This window comes from Thrips palmi, unplaced genomic scaffold, assembly GCF_012932325.1.
Source record: "Thrips palmi isolate BJ-2018 unplaced genomic scaffold, TpBJ-2018v1 HiC_scaffold_1, whole genome shotgun sequence".
NCBI lineage: Eukaryota > Metazoa > Arthropoda > Insecta > Thysanoptera > Thripidae > Thrips > Thrips palmi.
Window position 1 is genome coordinate 3,387,883 of NW_023144620.1, and position 15,654 is coordinate 3,403,536.

The 15,654-nt window shown below is 46.6% G+C and overlaps 3 protein-coding genes across 3 annotated transcripts; 2 read left to right on the forward strand and 1 right to left on the reverse strand.

Moving 5' to 3' along the window:
* The first annotated feature begins 328 nt into the window (after positions 1 to 328).
* On the forward strand, positions 329 to 5,123 carry LOC117639476. The gene is made up of 5 exons (XM_034375184.1): positions 329 to 623; positions 3,455 to 3,822; positions 4,151 to 4,363; positions 4,468 to 4,541; positions 4,857 to 5,123. The coding sequence occupies exons 2-5, from the start codon at positions 3,468 to 3,470 to the stop codon at positions 5,019 to 5,021; spliced, it is 807 nt and encodes a 268-aa protein (XP_034231075.1). The 5' UTR covers positions 329 to 623; positions 3,455 to 3,467; the 3' UTR covers positions 5,022 to 5,123.
* A 419-nt stretch (positions 5,124 to 5,542) lies between these two features.
* Positions 5,543 to 12,209, forward strand: LOC117643942. Its single transcript, XM_034383132.1, has 6 exons — positions 5,543 to 6,246; positions 6,326 to 6,567; positions 6,652 to 6,783; positions 6,878 to 7,075; positions 7,182 to 7,461; positions 7,550 to 12,209. The coding sequence occupies exons 1-6, from the start codon at positions 5,703 to 5,705 to the stop codon at positions 7,717 to 7,719; spliced, it is 1,566 nt and encodes a 521-aa protein (XP_034239023.1). The 5' UTR covers positions 5,543 to 5,702; the 3' UTR covers positions 7,720 to 12,209.
* Positions 12,203 to 15,565, reverse strand: LOC117643931 (double-strand break repair protein MRE11). Its single transcript, XM_034383121.1, has 12 exons — positions 15,332 to 15,565; positions 15,003 to 15,165; positions 14,792 to 14,931; positions 14,535 to 14,725; positions 14,236 to 14,446; positions 13,947 to 14,134; positions 13,797 to 13,860; positions 13,511 to 13,728; positions 13,261 to 13,424; positions 13,047 to 13,170; positions 12,686 to 12,958; positions 12,203 to 12,554 (listed from the first exon to the last, which is right to left on the reverse strand). Exons 1-12 carry the CDS (start codon positions 15,423 to 15,425, stop codon positions 12,435 to 12,437), a joined length of 1,950 nt encoding a protein of 649 aa, XP_034239012.1. The 5' UTR covers positions 15,426 to 15,565; the 3' UTR covers positions 12,203 to 12,434.
* Positions 15,566 to 15,654: the final 89 nt, after the last annotated feature.

Consider the following 15,654-nt stretch of genomic DNA (forward strand, 5'->3'; position numbering starts at 1 on the left):
GCCGGTTCGCGCGCCTCGTCCGGGTCATGTCGATATGGCAGCCCCGTGGGGGCGACGCTGCGACGTGCGGTCTGAAGGCGACGACGCGATTCGCTAACGGGAACGCGCGAAGCCGCTCCCTGCCTCTGGACACGCGGCTGGGGGAATGGTTTGTGTCAATTGTTAATTGCGAGTGGTCCGCGGGGACCCTTGTGACAGTCCGCCGCGTCCGCGGTGTGTCCGCCGTCCGCCCCGACCGGACACACCTCCACAGTGCTTTGGCGGCGCGGCGCGGCGCGGCGGGGTCGGCCCAGCAGCTCCTCCCACTCCGGCGGCTCCAGCGGCGCTCCAGCCGCGCTCCAGTCTGCACGTCGCCGGTATGAATGGCGGAGTGCCCCGCGCGCCCTGCACTCCGAGACGAGCCGCGCCGCCATGAAGCAGTGACTGGCCGCGGGTAGAGCGCCGCGCGAGTGACGAGGACGACGGCCAGCCAAAGGGAGAAAGGTCAAGAGCAGCGACACGACACGGCGCGCCGACGTTGCGGATGCCGCCCGGGAACGACCGCCAGTGGTGACTCTCGAAAGCTGTGATTCCCGGAAAGTGCCCCCGGAACCGCGCCACCGCGCCACTGCAAGTGCATAGAGGTACAGTAACACAGTGACGCGGAGTCATGCCTTTGTTCGGTCACGTCGTGCCGTGCCAGGGCCTACCACGGCCGTGCCCGCGGTGTGCCCTATCCTCTTCGTGATGCTAATGGCCCGGGGGGCCCCGGGGGCGCATTCGTTATGCGGGGAGGGCGAGGGGGTCGTCGAGGGCCCCCGAGTGCTGCAGCAGGCTGCGGCAGCCGCGGCAGCGTGATGAAGGGCGGTTATTGCCGCGACAAGCTCCAACCCGCTCCACCGGTGCCTCGAGCTCGAGCCTGGGCCGAGCTGTCTCGAAGAGTCGTCCAGTCGTCCCGTCTCTCTCGCAGCGCCACGGAACGCCCCGTCAGCGCGACAGAGACAGCGCGACGATAAGCCGATCTTCGGAACCAGTCTCAAGCCGAGCGCGTGGTCCAGCCATTAATCGCAATCGCAATCGCCTAGTCGGCAGGCAGTCCCGCCGACCACCCCTGTGCAACGGGTTGCCTACCGCTCTCGTTACCATTACCATTACGGGCTACACCGGAGACCTTAAGGCCGCCTTGTCCATTCCCAGCCTCGGCGTCGTGTGTGTGTGTGTGTGTGTGTGTGTGTGTGTGTGTGTGTGTGTGTGTGTGTGTGTGCCGCCCTGTAATCCTGTAATTGGCGGGGATGATGCCGGCCCGGCTGCAATCACACGCGAGTCGCGGCGAGACGCGAGGAAATGAGGTTTCGTTTTCCCTTTTTCGCAATCATTGTTCGGGTCGGGCCGATTGGCGCGCGGACGCCCGATTATCGGCTGGCCGGGCAATTATCGCGGGATTGGCGATGCCGGCCCGTCTTTCGGTGTAGGTGCGCTGGTGCGGCTGGTGTACCGGTGTAGTGGTATTGTTGGCCCCGCCGCGACCTTACCGCAGTCCGCAGTGCAGTGAGGTCGATGGAGCGTCGCGGCGTCGCGTCCTGTGCGATACGGAGTCGCGCGCGGCGACGCCGGCGACAACGGCATAGGGCGACATGCCGTTGCTGTTGCCTCAGCGGCACCGCGCGGCACCGATGTCGTGCAGGGGGCGCGCGTGTTGCTCGACGTCGACGTCACCGACGTGCGTCGCGTCGCCGGCCGCCTCCATGCCGAAAGGACACTTTCGTCGCTCTGTCTCTCTCGCACCTGTACGGGACGCTGGGCGAGTGCGAGAGAGACAGAGCGACGAAGCGATGCCTTCGGAATGGGGCGACAGGCCCCAAGCTGCCCCAGGCCCCGCCCACCTGGCGGAGATAACATCGCCTTTGTTTATCCAAGTTCGCTTCGCCAAGGTTCTCTAATGCACATACACTGCCGCGGGCTGCCGTGACGGGCTAAGGGAGGCGGCCAGGCCGACGGGCCGAGGCGGCGCGAGAGTGCGCGAGAGGCAGCCATCGCCATTGAGTAATCCATTCAGCACCAGGCGTGGCGGGGCGGGGCGGGGCGGGGCGTGGTGGGTGTGGACAACGTGGACAACGAGCGTGTAGTAAGGACGCGGCGGAAAGGGCGGCCACGCCACGCCGCCACACTGCCACGCGCCCACGCCAGCGACATGCGCGGCATCTCGAACACACAACACACACGCCGATCACGATTCCAGCGGCGTTCCCCGGGTTCAACTCCCGCCGGGGTGTGGATTTATTTTGTTCCTCTGGCGCGTTGAGTTGTCCCAGCCGAAAGCAGGGGAGCCTTGGCACACGCCGCACCGCGCTGACGGCTCTATGTAGACCGATTCCGAGAGTCGTTTTCGTCGCCCTGTCTCTCTCGCACCTGCGCGGAACGCCCCACGAGTGCAAGAGAGACAGAGCGACGCAAACGACTCCGGAATCAGTCTGCCGGCTGCACCTGTGGCGCGACATAATAGTGCGTGGCCCACTCCCGGCCTCGGCCTGGCAGGCCTGGCTGCTGCGATTCGCTGCTCTGCCTTTGCCCCACTTGTTATTGTCATTATGTCTAGCTTCCTTCGCCGGCCCGGCCCGGGCGCGCGTGGCCTATGGCACTGAGTCATTTGGCAGCCAGGACCACCAGGACCCACGGGGCCAAGGCGCCACGCCACAGCCTAAGCCGGGTGCAGCAAACTGACTCCGAGAGTCGTTTTCGTCGCTCTGTCTCTCTCGCACTCATCGGTGGCCCCGTATAGGTGCGAGAGAGACAGAGTCGAAAACGCCCCTCGGAGTCAGTCTGCAGGCGCGGTAATGCGCGGCAATCTAGCAGGCGACGATCACGCCGGGCCGCACTGCCGCGTGCTGTGCGATTTGTGCGACGCGCGATTTAGTGGCAGCCATCCGCGCGGCTCTATCTCGCCGTCCGCCTGTCCGTCCCGTCCGCCAAGCAGCACATCCGGCAGGACGACGGATGGCCCGGCGGCCCGGCCGATGCGTGAGGCAGGGAAGTCCAGCCAGGCCAGCCAGGCCAGCACACTGCCCCGGGCTGACATGCAGATCAGCCTCCAGGACGCGCGCTGGAGCCTGGAGCGCGCTGGAGGCGAGGCTAGGCGAGGCGGCCGCCAGGGCACGCTGGCCTTGGCGCCATCTCTGGTAGTGGCTCCACTGCACGGCGGGCCGCGAGGCGCCGTGCCTTACTTTGTGGGTCATAATCAGCATGCACTGCCCACTGCCCCGCACGTGGCCCGCACGCACGTCTGCCGCCCAGGACCGACCCGCGGCCCGGGGACTCGCACTCGCCGGCGGCGCTGAACACGATCGCCTCCTCCATATGCATGGGAAGATGCGAAAGGAGGTTGAAAGAACGTATCCAAGTTTGTTCGACGAACGGCGCTCTGGGAAAGGCTGGCGTTCGCGTTCGCCCATTCAGTGCTGCCGCCACTTTGTTGCAGTGTCGCTGCCGCCATGCTGCCGACCGTCGCGCGGACCGCGCTGCTGCTGGCCGTGCTGCTGGCCGCGACCGTCGCGCAGCAGTTCCAGCAGCTGCAGCCGCTGCAGAGCTCCTCGCAGCGAGAGCTGCTCCTGCTGGTGCAGGACATCCAGAACCAGCTGCAGCAGCAGGGCTTCCAGGGCTTCCAGCAGGACGGGCTGCAGGTGCAGCTGTCGCAGCCGGTGATCCTGGAGCGGCGGGTCGTGTCCGTGGACCCTCCGCGAGAGCAGCAGGTGCAGCCGCAGCTGCAGGCGCAGCGGGTGGCGGTGCCCGTGCAGGCCGTGCAGGCCGCGCAGCAGGCCAGGCAGAGGCCGGCCGCCAACAGCACGGGTGAGTGACCGCCTGGCCGCGCCCCTTGTGGTGAACCTCCCCGTCAACGCCACAAGGGACCGGCGCCTGCGGCCTAAACTCTAGACGCGTTTCGAGCTCCAGAGTCGCTAAACAGGGCTCGATCCGAGTATGTGACCCCACCAATGGATTCCTCGTTTGGAGAGCAATCCAATGGTGGGGTCACACGTTCGATTCGACTCCCATTTAGCAACCCTGGAGCTCAAAAGGCGTCCGGGATTTTGACCGCCTCCGCCGGTCTTTTGGCGCACTGTGCGTTGGTTCTAGCGTTCTAGAAACTGTGTCCGACCCTGCCGGCTCCCCTGTCCAGGTAAGCCCCAGTTCGTGGACCCCGGCGTGGGGCGCTGGGTGCTGCAGAGCGACCCGTCGTGCCTGCCGTGCATCTGCGAGGCGGCCAGCGGCTGCGACGAGGCCATCGGCTGCGACGACCGCGGCTTCTGCGGGCCCTTCTTGCTGTCCAAGCGCTACTGGACCCTGGCCGGCAAGCCACTGCTCAAGGGGGACTCGGTGGACAGGCCTGCAGGTAACAATTTGGTGGCGCCTTCGCTTTTTTCTGCTGTTGTGATTTTTGCGCCTGTGCGTTGTTCTCTCCCCGCTCATCAGTAACCAGCGACTTTGTTTTGCCAGCTTCCTCCGACTGCCTCCGGGACTCGTTCTGCGCCGCCGAGGCCGTGCGAGGCTACCTGGACAGGTTCGCGCAGGTGAGCATTGCCTACTATTCATTCATTCATTCATCAATGTCACTCGGGTGCGCGCGGCGTCTGGCGACGCGCAGCGACGCGGGATGGGCCGGCCCGGCACTGCAGTGTCCGAGACTGGGCAGTGATAGTGCGAAAAAATGGGTTGATAACGTCACAGAGTAAATTGTGATTGATGAGATAAAATTTTGTACCGAACTGGCGGTGGGCGTTCCAATCCAAATCAAGCCAGCTCCCCGCCATGTTATTTTTGTTTTAATTTTTTTTTGTTAAGGGCTTAACACCTTGTAAGTTAACACACTTCTTGGTTGTCGGCAGGACTGCGACGGCGACCGGCGCGTGGACTGCTTGGACCTGGCGCGGGTGCACTTCCAGGGCCCCTTCAACTGCCGCGCGCCGCTGCAGCCACCCACCGACTTCTCGGAGACGTTCCGCCGCTGCTGGGACGCGTCCCGCCAAAACAGCCAAAACAGGCGGCGGTGAAGAAGGAGAAGGACTGCCGCAAAAGCAACATTTCTGTTGGAGCCCTGCCTATTTATGACAAATAAAATAGTTGAATTTATTTTGTGGACAACTTTGCGTGGATGGATCTGTTTTTTCCGGCTTCCCCCTTCTTGAGTCACGGCGCCTGCGAAGTTGAGGTAGGCCACCCGCTGTACCGCGCTGCTTGCACACGTCGCTATGGCCTACCTGGCGCCTGGCTACATTCCTCTACCTGGTACCGGCACCGTGACTGTCACATTCCCAGTCCGAGGACTAGACACTGCTCAAGGACTCACGAGAAAAGGGGGGGGGGGAGAAGACTCATTACTGCGAGTTTCTGTCGCCGTGCTGCGGCAAAGCTGGCAAAGCCAGGCGAAGCCCGGCAAAGCCTGGTCTGGTCGTGCCGAAGCCGAAAATCGATAATTCCCCGCTTTAAAGTTGGCGCCCGACGGAAGCTCGAGGGGGGAACGCGGCTCGGCCAATCAGAGCGCGGCGCAGTTCAGCGCCGAGCAGTGGCCTCCCGTCCTAGAAGCTCTCTGGCTCTATCAACAACAACAGTGTCAAAAAACAAATACATCTATCTCAAGCAGACGACATGTTGTAGTATCAGTATTACTTTAGTGCAGACTCTTTAGGCGTTAGAAATCTCTTTTCCCCCTTGGCGCGTGAAACGACAGTGAAATGGATGGAGACGAGCAGGAAGACTTACTAGTGAACGTCAGTGATTCAGACGATTCCCCGGAGGAGAGCGACGCCTATTTGGACCTGAGCAGGAAGGTTATTCAGGGTCCACCATTCCGGCACGGCCTCGGGAGACAATGTTGTTTCAAAAAACGAGCCGAGTTTGTGGGCACGGGGGTCCTGTGTCTGGTGTCAGCCACCGCGCTGCTCGTGCTCTTGCCTTTGTACTTGGAAACGTCCACCCGAGTTGCTGACATCTACCCATCTATACTGTTTTGCTCTGCGACCTCGGTTGTTCTTAGCTTTTCGTGCATCTGCATTCGTGCCAAGTTTCGAATCTTTTCTTTTTCCTCTTTCAAAAAGAATGTGATACCGCCCATCTCCCTGTTGTCCGTTTTACAACTAGGGTACTGTCAAGGCCTAGGTGGTCTGTGCATTGTGTATGCTCTGGATCGCCAAAGAGTGCTGTGCCACCTCCAAGATCCCATGAAAGGAATTATTCTTGTTTTCTCAATGATTTATTATTTCTGCTTTTCGAAGAAAAGTGAGTTGAATGACTATTTGAAAATGTTTTGTTTCCCCGTTAAGTCCTATGCTGACTACATTGTTTCCTTCGTTTGCAGTCATGGGACTTCAAAAAGTATTTTGTGCTACAACGATTGTCATAGGACTATTTGTCAGTGTTGACTATGCTTTATGTGATGAATTTCACTGTCGTGGGTATGAACGTGAGAAAGTAGAAGACGATGGAGGACAGTGGAACCGCACTACACACTTTCTATGGGGCCTAACTTACATCGCTGGACTAGGACTGTGGTGTTTTCATTTCTCAGTATTGGAAGGTCAAATTGTATCCATGCATTTGGTGAGCTTGCCAATTCAGTACTTGAACTAGCTGTGTACTAGTTTGAATTTTGAATCAATTCAAGCTTTTGTCTCTTTGTTACAGGAAAATCAACTGGCTTGCAAAAGTCGTAACTCTCTTCTTGAAACAATTTCATGCATGGTCTCGTCACAGAATGGTAATATCCCGCCAGAGGGCCAGTGGGATCCAAGTGAGCCTTCCCTCATCGGTAATGAGGTACAGATCCAGGAATCTCTTGTTACAAGTTTTCTCATTTAGATTAGATGGTTCCTTATCGTTGTTTAATCTTATTTATTTTTTATTTATGTAGTATGGAGCTGGAGAGAACAGTAGTGGGAACAGAAGAAATGAAGACCAACATATGCCTGGAGGTTTGGCAAGGCAGAATGGGCATATTAATTCGACTCCCTCTCCATCAGCCCTAAGCATTTTGTTTTCTGTGAACTTGGTCAGTTTCTTCTTTATTTTTATTTCCTTCTGGACCAGCATGTTGCACTTTGTAGGAAAGGTAAGTAACATTCATGTGACCTTTTCCCTTACCCTTGTTTTGTTTTGTGGTGAAAATTATTTTGTACATAACGTAAGAGTATAATTTCCATGATTCTTATTTTCAGAGTTCTTCCTGGAGTGAACTCCTCAACAATTCCCACATTGCTATTCTATGCCACTTTCAACCTGATGCTGCCAACAACTCTTCATTAACCTCACCTGCATGTGGAAGTCTGGCTCAATACGGGTGGATGTTTGCTGCAAGTTTTCTAATATTTTCATTTTCTGCCTACCATTTCCTTATTATGTGTCAGTCATCAGTGTTTACTGTGGCACTTATAACATCAGCTTTACCTTTAGCAAATATATTTTGGTCAGTTTTTAAACTTGCACCTAACAATGGAGGTATGTACATTTTATGTTTTAAATCTTGGTCACACAATTTGAAGGATTATTTAATGGTATCTCTTTTCCTCTCTTGATCTCTCTGCAGGGTACATTGAATGGTGGCCTAACTTCACTCCAGAGCTTGTTTGTACTCTGCTGGGAATTCCTATAATTGTTACAGGGTTGGTTCTAATGTGCAAGGCCCACTGGACAAACACAACACAAAAAGAACTATGCTGTACACTCAGGTATCATCCACGCCCAGCTCTTACTTGAGGTGTTTAGTTTAGATTTAGCTGACAGTTTATTTTTGTTGTTAATGAAGTCACATCAGAACTTCCTGAGGTGTAAGTAAATGGCTGTGCCAAGCTAAGAGGACATTTAAACTCTAAGAAATTTGACTTAAATGGTAAAGAGTAGTTTTTTTGTTGTTGTTTTTTTTTAAACTGGAACTTGGACTTATGTACTGTTGGTGCTCCATTCTCATTATCATTGTTGTCTGCTGTTTGCTTCTGGTATTTACCATATTTTACCTCATGGAGCAGGTGAATTGAATTTTAATGACTGAAAAGTTTTAGGAGGACCCAATTACCACACTTAATTCTATACATTTTTTGAACAATGTTTTCGTTGATGAAAGTCACTTTTGCTGGTGTGGGTGGATTGTATCTCAAATTTTAAATTTTGGACAGGAAGCGTTAATGTTTTGACTTAATTTCTTTCCCATTTTTACCCTTCACTTCATTCTTATGGGAATCCCCTTTGCTCAAAATAAAGCTACTTTCTAAATTATTGTAAATTAAAGAGATGGTATTATCTGTTGATAATGAGAGCCTGTATTCCACCATTTTACTATATTCGTCCATCACATAGATAATTTTAAGTATAGAATGTTATGTGATGTTAATATGTTCATATATATTGGCACCCCATGTAAGTTAAATTGGTGTATGAATTGAATGAGTCCCATTTTGTCATCTTACACAAATGAGAAACAGATTTTTTTTACATCCCTGTATTGCAATCCTGGCCGAAAATCACTAGAAGTGTTCACTTAAGATGCTGAAAGTCAGTTCCTTTATGACCCATGGACTTGAAGATTAGCATTGGTGCTTTATTAGTTTTGCTCGTGGGCTTAATCATGTTTGTGGGTTGTAAGGTATTGATTTCTACAGATACCAGACGACTAAGGTACAGACAATCAATAAATTGTAGTTCAACTTAAGATTAAATCATGCTGATTTTAAACTTTCTATATGTTTTATAGTACTGTATTCAATACAAAGTTGTGAGGATGCCTTGCAGAAATATTTTATTCAGAAATGTCATCAGGATACACTGAGCTGTTTTGCTTTGTGCCTAACTGGATAGTGCACAACTTTAAGATAAGTTGAAAGTTGGCTTTCTGGAATCAGTCCCACGTTCAAGCCTGCAATCTTTCTTCTGCCGAATTTTTTGAGTGCTTGTCCTACCTGTCGAATGTGGCACGTAAAGGTAGCTGTTTAATCCTGGAAAGAGAAAGGATAAAACAAATTGATAGGTTTTATTTTTTAACCCGAAGCAAGTGTAAGTCCTTTAAGCTTCTTGTTACTTTATAAAATCCATAGAGACTTAGTGTGAAAAAATTATTCCTTAAACCAGCCATGTAAACTTAACTTTTTCTGTATTTTTGATCATGATAATCTTATTGTGTGTTATGTACGTAGTAATATAAACTTGTAAGACTGTACTTTGTGAAGCAAAGTGTAAAAGGTAGTATTCTCTATTTTGTTCTGAGAAACAGGAAAATTTTTTTCTGAAGAGTTAACTGTAGCTCATGGCTGCTTAGTGCTGAGGATGACAGTGTTAGTCAAGCCAGCTCATTTCTTGGTCATAATAATCTCTTATTTTCTGAGAATAGATGTTGATCGATCCAGTAAAGAATGATGGACTGAAGAAATATGTTTCAGTATTCATTAGTTTTTTCTTCCAAACTTTAGGTAAGAGTTTTTTGTTTTGTTTTTTGCCATATCCAGGTTTTAAACCAGTTTGTTTTATATAGGGTGCAGCAATGCATTTTTTTTTATCAGGATTGAAGGAAAGATTTTTCCTGTTATTTTCTGGATTTGACTTGCATTGCTAGTCATGCTGAGAAATGTTATTGAGTGGAAACTTAAGTTATCTATTGGCTAGTCTTATTTGTTACCATTGTCTTTGTATATGCCTTTCAGAACACACAACAAATGGTAAGAATAGCTGCATGTACAACAACAGCTTTCCTCTCCTAATGAGCCTGTACAATGTCTGCTACTACTTTACACATACAAGCTATTCTTACTGATTACAGGGAGTGTATTCTAAATTAAAAGGCCTCTTCTTGTGCAAAGTACAGATTTTTTCAAGTCACTTATATTTAGATTGCGCCAATTTACAATAATATACATATTAGACAGTGTTAATTTAAATAGTCTTCTGGCAAAATGATAGATAGTTGTGCCAAAGGAAAGGGTGAAGATTATTGCTCTAGCAGCTTATCAAAGCTATGTATGTCTTATTTTTATTACTATTATTGTATTCATGAATGTAACCATTCTAATGTTATTCTAATTTCTACACCACATACTATTGTTGTTCTTCTTAATCTATTGTTGATGTTGGCAATTCAAATGGACAACATTCCAAAGAATTTTGTAGGTTCATGTTAAGTTGCATTTTTGTTAAAATCGTTATTCAGTATTAATGCACTTCTGTGCTTCTGGGGTTTTTGTACTTTCATATGCTCCATATAAATCTTTGCTCCAGCTTCTCAAGAATTGAGTCTCCAAGATTCCAAGTTTATCTTGTCCCATTATATTCCATCATTGTTTGAAAACATGTATTATCAAATGTCCTATTGGCCGTTTTAAAGAGCACTTTCAAAGTCTGTTTTGTACCAGATTTATTTTGGAACTGGCTCTCCTCAACTTGTGAACCGCACTAATCATCCAGTTGCTCAAAGTACAGCATACATATACCAAGCTGTTTCTGGTGATATTTTGTCCACAAATTTTATAGGTGACTTATGAAAGTTCATGTTTTGCCCTTTAAAAGGAATAGTCCTTGTGAATATAGGTGAGCTAAAATAATGTTACTTGGAATCACTGTAAATCATGTCTGTTCTGTGTGGGTTTCTATTGGACAATATTATTCATTGGATAATATTAAATGGTACACTTTACTTCATTTGAAGTTAAGTTCCCCTTTAGTGTGTCTGAATGTGTAGCATGAGAAAAATCTACTTTAGAAGTGTAAGATTTATTGTCTGTATACCAGGCCGTTGCCAAGGCAGTTATTCTAAAAGAAAACTATTTTAAATCATTATTTGTGTGCTTTTGCTTAGTTAATTGTTGTTCATGTCGAGGAGCATAATGAATGAGACTTCTTGAATTCATGTGTTAATACGGTAGCACGGAAAAATAGGGCGGAGGGGGGTCCAGTTTTCATCTTGAAATGTAAAATACTTTCCATGGCTCCTATTGAATTTAAACCGAAGTTTGGAGTACATTTCTGCAAATTGTTTGTCCAGTTAACAGTGATCCAGTTCTTCCACATAATTCTTTATACAGTATAGCTTTTCCATACAATAGTCAACAATTACCCATAGTTTTCAGTTTTCAGTTCAATGGTTGCTCGATGCTTATGTTCTAGACATACCAAGACTGCAATCAATGCCAATTTGAGACAGTTTTACTGTGCTGACTTGGTTTCTTGACATACAGTATAACAAATCTGTAAAAGTACTTAGCCAACAGGTGTAACGGAAGAATATGCTAAACTACAATCTCCAATATGAGAAGTATCCTCAAGTATTAGAACTGAGTCTTGAAAAGAATTGTGTGCTGGGGATATGTAGCCATGTTTATTAAGATGATGTGTATAGGATGAGGATGTGCATGTTGTTTTTATTGTTTTATTTAAATTACAGTTGTGTATAATCCTAGGACCTTGAAAATCTAAGTCCAAAATTATAATCTGTTTTCTTCCAATTGGATTCTTTTTTGATCATCAGACTGAAGAAGACAACTACAATTGGTTCTTATAATGAACTTTACTCAGTATTCAACTGTTACATGATTAAGTGCCGTCCAGTAGTACTATTCATACTGCTGAATTTTCTGTTAGTGACCTTAATAGTTAGATTGTGACAGGAATTTCTCACATTGAAATCTTGATGTTGATTTAGTTCTAGGGCATTGATAGGAATTTTGATCATGCCAACTGAAATTGTGTAGATGAAGTTATGAGGTCTAAGAATTTTCATCAGAAACTGTATTTCCCCTAAACTTTTTCTATGTGAATGTGGCATGCCCATCAACTTCAAACCTGTTTTCTGGTTCCACACTGGTTATTCTTTTTCCCTAGTATTCCCTAATTAATTTATAATTGGATGAGAACAGGGGGAGGAGGTAGTCACATTTGTAAGACTAACAGTCTTGGCTAACTTCTACCCTAGGCACTTCCATTCACACTCCATTATATTTCATTAAAAGTCGTCTGACAAAGACCTCAATGTTAAAATTTTTCTGGGTTGCAATTTTCTTAAACATATTGCAGATCCAGTAGGAGCTTCCATCAGTTAACCTGCTAACTATTTGTTGAGGGAAAAAAATATTATACAAACTAATGTTTGACTAACATGGAGTTGTCAGTTCAACTGCTACATGAAAGGATTTTTTGAGATATGTTAGTGCCGACATTCTACTAATGTAAAGTTGGTAGAAACAAATAAAAATAAACTGTATTTCTGAGATTTGTTTTATTCGTATAAAGACCCTGTTAAAAGTCAAACTATTCCTTTGCGAACATTTTAAAAATTAGTACAAGGTATCAAAAGTTTGAAAAAATTAAGACAGGACAAAAGAAAAAAAGTACAAAGAAACATGATTTTTAAAATGATTTTTAAATTGTTGTTCTACTACTGCACCTTAGTGGATGGCCAAAACTTCAAATTCCTTCCATCTCCTTCCGTCTCCTTACTCAGAATCATCAGAATCATATTGGACACGACTTCTGTTTGTGCGTGTTTGTGTCCTCACAAGTGATATCTGACTAGACTGGGTAGCAAATGAATCCATAATAGTGCGCTGAGGTGTCTAAAATTTAAAAATTCAACAAAACAACACAAATTTAAAAAAGATAATAGCTTGGATTTGTTCAAATATGACGGCAGATATTGTGCCACTGAGAGAATAGAGGCACAATTCAAAGGCTAAGTGAGACTCACCGCTCTGCCACGTCCACGACTGCTTGCTGTGGTTGAGGCAGCCCTTGAAGCCCTTGGTGCCCTTGCTGCCCTTGGTGCTCTGGCAGCACGCGGAGCACGAGACGCCCTTCCTCTCCCACGAACAGGTTCAGGTTCGAAATCATCTTCCTCAATGTCATCGTCCTCATCTTCTAGGACTTCAACGGTGTCATTGGCTTTCCCCTTGGGCTTGGCCTTTGTTTTAGTACCATTCGTTGCAGAAGATTGCTCATGCTCCTTGAGTTGTTTTCGTGTCTGACAAATAGAGGGGGGAAAGGGGATAGAAGAGAGTGTTGCAAAACAAAATTCTCCCAAAAGGATAGTTTATAGGATGTAGCATTACCTCTTCCATTTCTGCATCTCCTCCTTCTTTCTTCTCAAGAATAAAGCGTCTCATGTAATCTTCTATATTTTCCTGATTGACATCCTTCTGCAACAAATATTTCTCCATACGGTTCTGCTGATGTCTTCAGTCATTCGAAGAAAAGCAGGAATCAGAGATTGTTCAAGTTCAACAAAACATATAATGTAACCATTTATGAAGAAAAAATACTTACTTCACTATTTCTGCCAATGCAGTATTGTGGTTCTTATCCACCATGTCAGATACCGCCTCATTAAGACCAATAACAGTCAGCAAATTCATCCGAAGTGCGTCATCATCATCTACTCTATTGAAATAATCTTTGACATAATCCTCAACTTTAAGATCAATTTGGTGCTAACATGCAAAGGAAAAAAAATTAACCACCATTTGCAAACAACAACAGAGAATGCTTTCAACCTGAGAAATAAGAGAATTTTTACTTTAGCTTCTTTCAGAACACCATTCATAACATCCTTCTCAAGTACTTCTCTCTTCTCTTTGAATTCATGTGTGAGTCTTTTCATTAGAATCATATCGCCTGTGTTCACAACCCTATCCTCAAATCGTTGACAAAATCGAATAGTGTTAATCATTTGACTTTCATCAGTGAAAAACAACCGTAATCGTATCAAAGGAAGTATGGGCTGCTTAGGGTGTCCTGTAAAAGTAAGATTAAATAAAAATATGAAATCAATACAAATCAGGTTACAAATAATTGACACTTGCCAGTGCGCAGTTTTTCTGCATCTTTTATCATTTCATTTACTTTTTCATGAACCACTTCCTCCACCTGAAACAGTATGAGCCAAATAGTTGTTTACTCTGGAAATTCTCAGGAAAATATAGTTTGTTCAGTGAAAAAACTGTTTCAGGTACCTGTTCACTTATGTCTTTTTGAACGTCATTCAGTTCAAATTCTGAGAGAACCAAGTCTTCAATGACAAATGGTCTTACAGTTTTCAACTTTTTGTAGTCCATCCTAAACTTCTTGTCATGAACATACAATATGGCAACGTGTTTAGGAATTGCCTCTCCTTCACAGAGAGATGTTGCCACAGGACTACCTTAATATACGATGAAATGAAATAGAAGGCAACAACTATTATAGCTCACTTATGATAAAAACATAATTCAAAGCATTTAGTGCACAAGCTATATACTTTACCAGGTTGAGAAACAAAAAATTTCATTTTCTTGTTCTCCTCCATTTCAATTCGACAGTCATGTTCATGACCCCATATAACGAGATCCAACATCTTAGGCAAAAACTCTTCAGGAATTGTGCATTTTTTGCCTCTGCCTTCAACTCTATTTTGATGTAAAACACATATATTATACCACTCATCTTGAAACTCGTCAGGTTGGAAAAAAGTTACCTGATAAAAAAAATAAGGAGGTGAAAACAATATTATTCAGATGTACAAAATGATAACAGAAAATGATAGGACACAAAGATGAGAGTACCTTTTCCTCTTGAAACAAACGGTAGAGTCTTGGATCTTTAACATGACCAAATCCATACAAAGCTAAGCGGGAAGGACCTTTCTGCAGAAGTACCGGATTTACATTGAGTTGAGTCAGATCTGTACTTTTCCCAAAATAGTTTACCAATCCAGCACAGCTTAGGATATCAAGAGTACAAATAGCATCCTGACCTGCAAAGCAATATTTAATTAATACATTGTCATACCTTACTTAAAGCACAGGTAAGTAACACACACCTGTTGGATCGTCATGATTGCCATGAATAGAGAAAACAGGAATTGACACGTTAATGTTGGGGTCCTCATAGTTGACAACCGATTGAGAGGAGTCCTTAAAAATCATCTCATGGTCACTCAGGAAATTAAAAGAGATGGGCCTAGTAACAATAGATGATTAGATTGGCTTGTTGGTTTAAAATTAAAAGCCGTCTATCGAATATGAACTTACCGGTCTCCCATGCAGTATTCACGAAGCAATGCCATACATCGATGCATACAGGAGGAAGAAGGCTTTGTTTCATGGAACAAGTCACCACCCAGAAGTATGAAATCCACATCGTGTTCACGGGCGAGTTGGAGTATTTCCTCAAAGGTATTGAAGCTGTCATCACCTGAAATCATGAGAAGAGGTTAAACAAAATCAGCGCTCGGTCAATAATCTCAAAACACAGGGACCGACGTGGAGCTTTATTTTGTAACAAAAAAGCGGAAAATTACGGGAAAAAGAGAGCTGAGTATTATATCTGATAAATTTGACTTAAGCGTTTGGGAGCTAACCTCGGGCAGGGTCTTTTTCATACACTCCCAAGTGTATATCAGTGGCCACCAAGACTTTGAACGTTTCGTCGGGCGGGGGTTCGTCAGCTGGCATGATGACACTTGAAAGAAAAACTTAAAATATCCCAACTACCCCTGTCAAATTGGAATTGAACAATACAAGCACCACAAAGGACAACCAAAAACTTTACGCGCCCCGCCACGAAACAGTGTTGCCAGATCCAATTTTAAATTTTGCCCTCACGACACGATAAAATTGCCCATTTGATACCTATTTTGCCCTTTTGATCAGTTTTGGTAAAAGCACCCTAGCGACTGAGAAA

Bases quoted from the DNA above. Each gene is read 5' to 3' on its own strand.
- LOC117639476 (XM_034375184.1), top strand. From the start codon at position 3,468: ATGCTGCCGACCGTCGCGCGGACCGCGCTGCTGCTGGCCGTGCTGCTG. The intron at 3,823-4,150 runs GTGAGTGACCGC...TCCCCTGTCCAG, and splicing joins GCCGGCCGCCAACAGCACGG to GTAAGCCCCAGTTCGTGGAC. The intron at 4,364-4,467 runs GTAACAATTTGG...TTGTTTTGCCAG, and splicing joins CTCGGTGGACAGGCCTGCAG to CTTCCTCCGACTGCCTCCGG.
- LOC117643942 (XM_034383132.1), top strand. From the start codon at position 5,703: ATGGATGGAGACGAGCAGGAAGACTTACTAGTGAACGTCAGTGATTCA. The intron at 6,247-6,325 runs GTGAGTTGAATG...CTTCGTTTGCAG, and splicing joins TTTCTGCTTTTCGAAGAAAA to TCATGGGACTTCAAAAAGTA. The intron at 7,076-7,181 runs GTAAGTAACATT...TCTTATTTTCAG, and splicing joins TGTTGCACTTTGTAGGAAAG to AGTTCTTCCTGGAGTGAACT.
- LOC117643931 (XM_034383121.1), bottom strand. From the start codon at position 15,425: ATGCCAGCTGACGAACCCCCGCCCGACGAAACGTTCAAAGTCTTGGTG. The intron at 13,861-13,946 runs GTACCTGAAACA...ATACTGTTTCAG, and splicing joins AAAAAGACATAAGTGAACAG to GTGGAGGAAGTGGTTCATGA. The intron at 13,425-13,510 runs GTAAAAATTCTC...TTTGCATGTTAG, and splicing joins GTGTTCTGAAAGAAGCTAAA to CACCAAATTGATCTTAAAGT.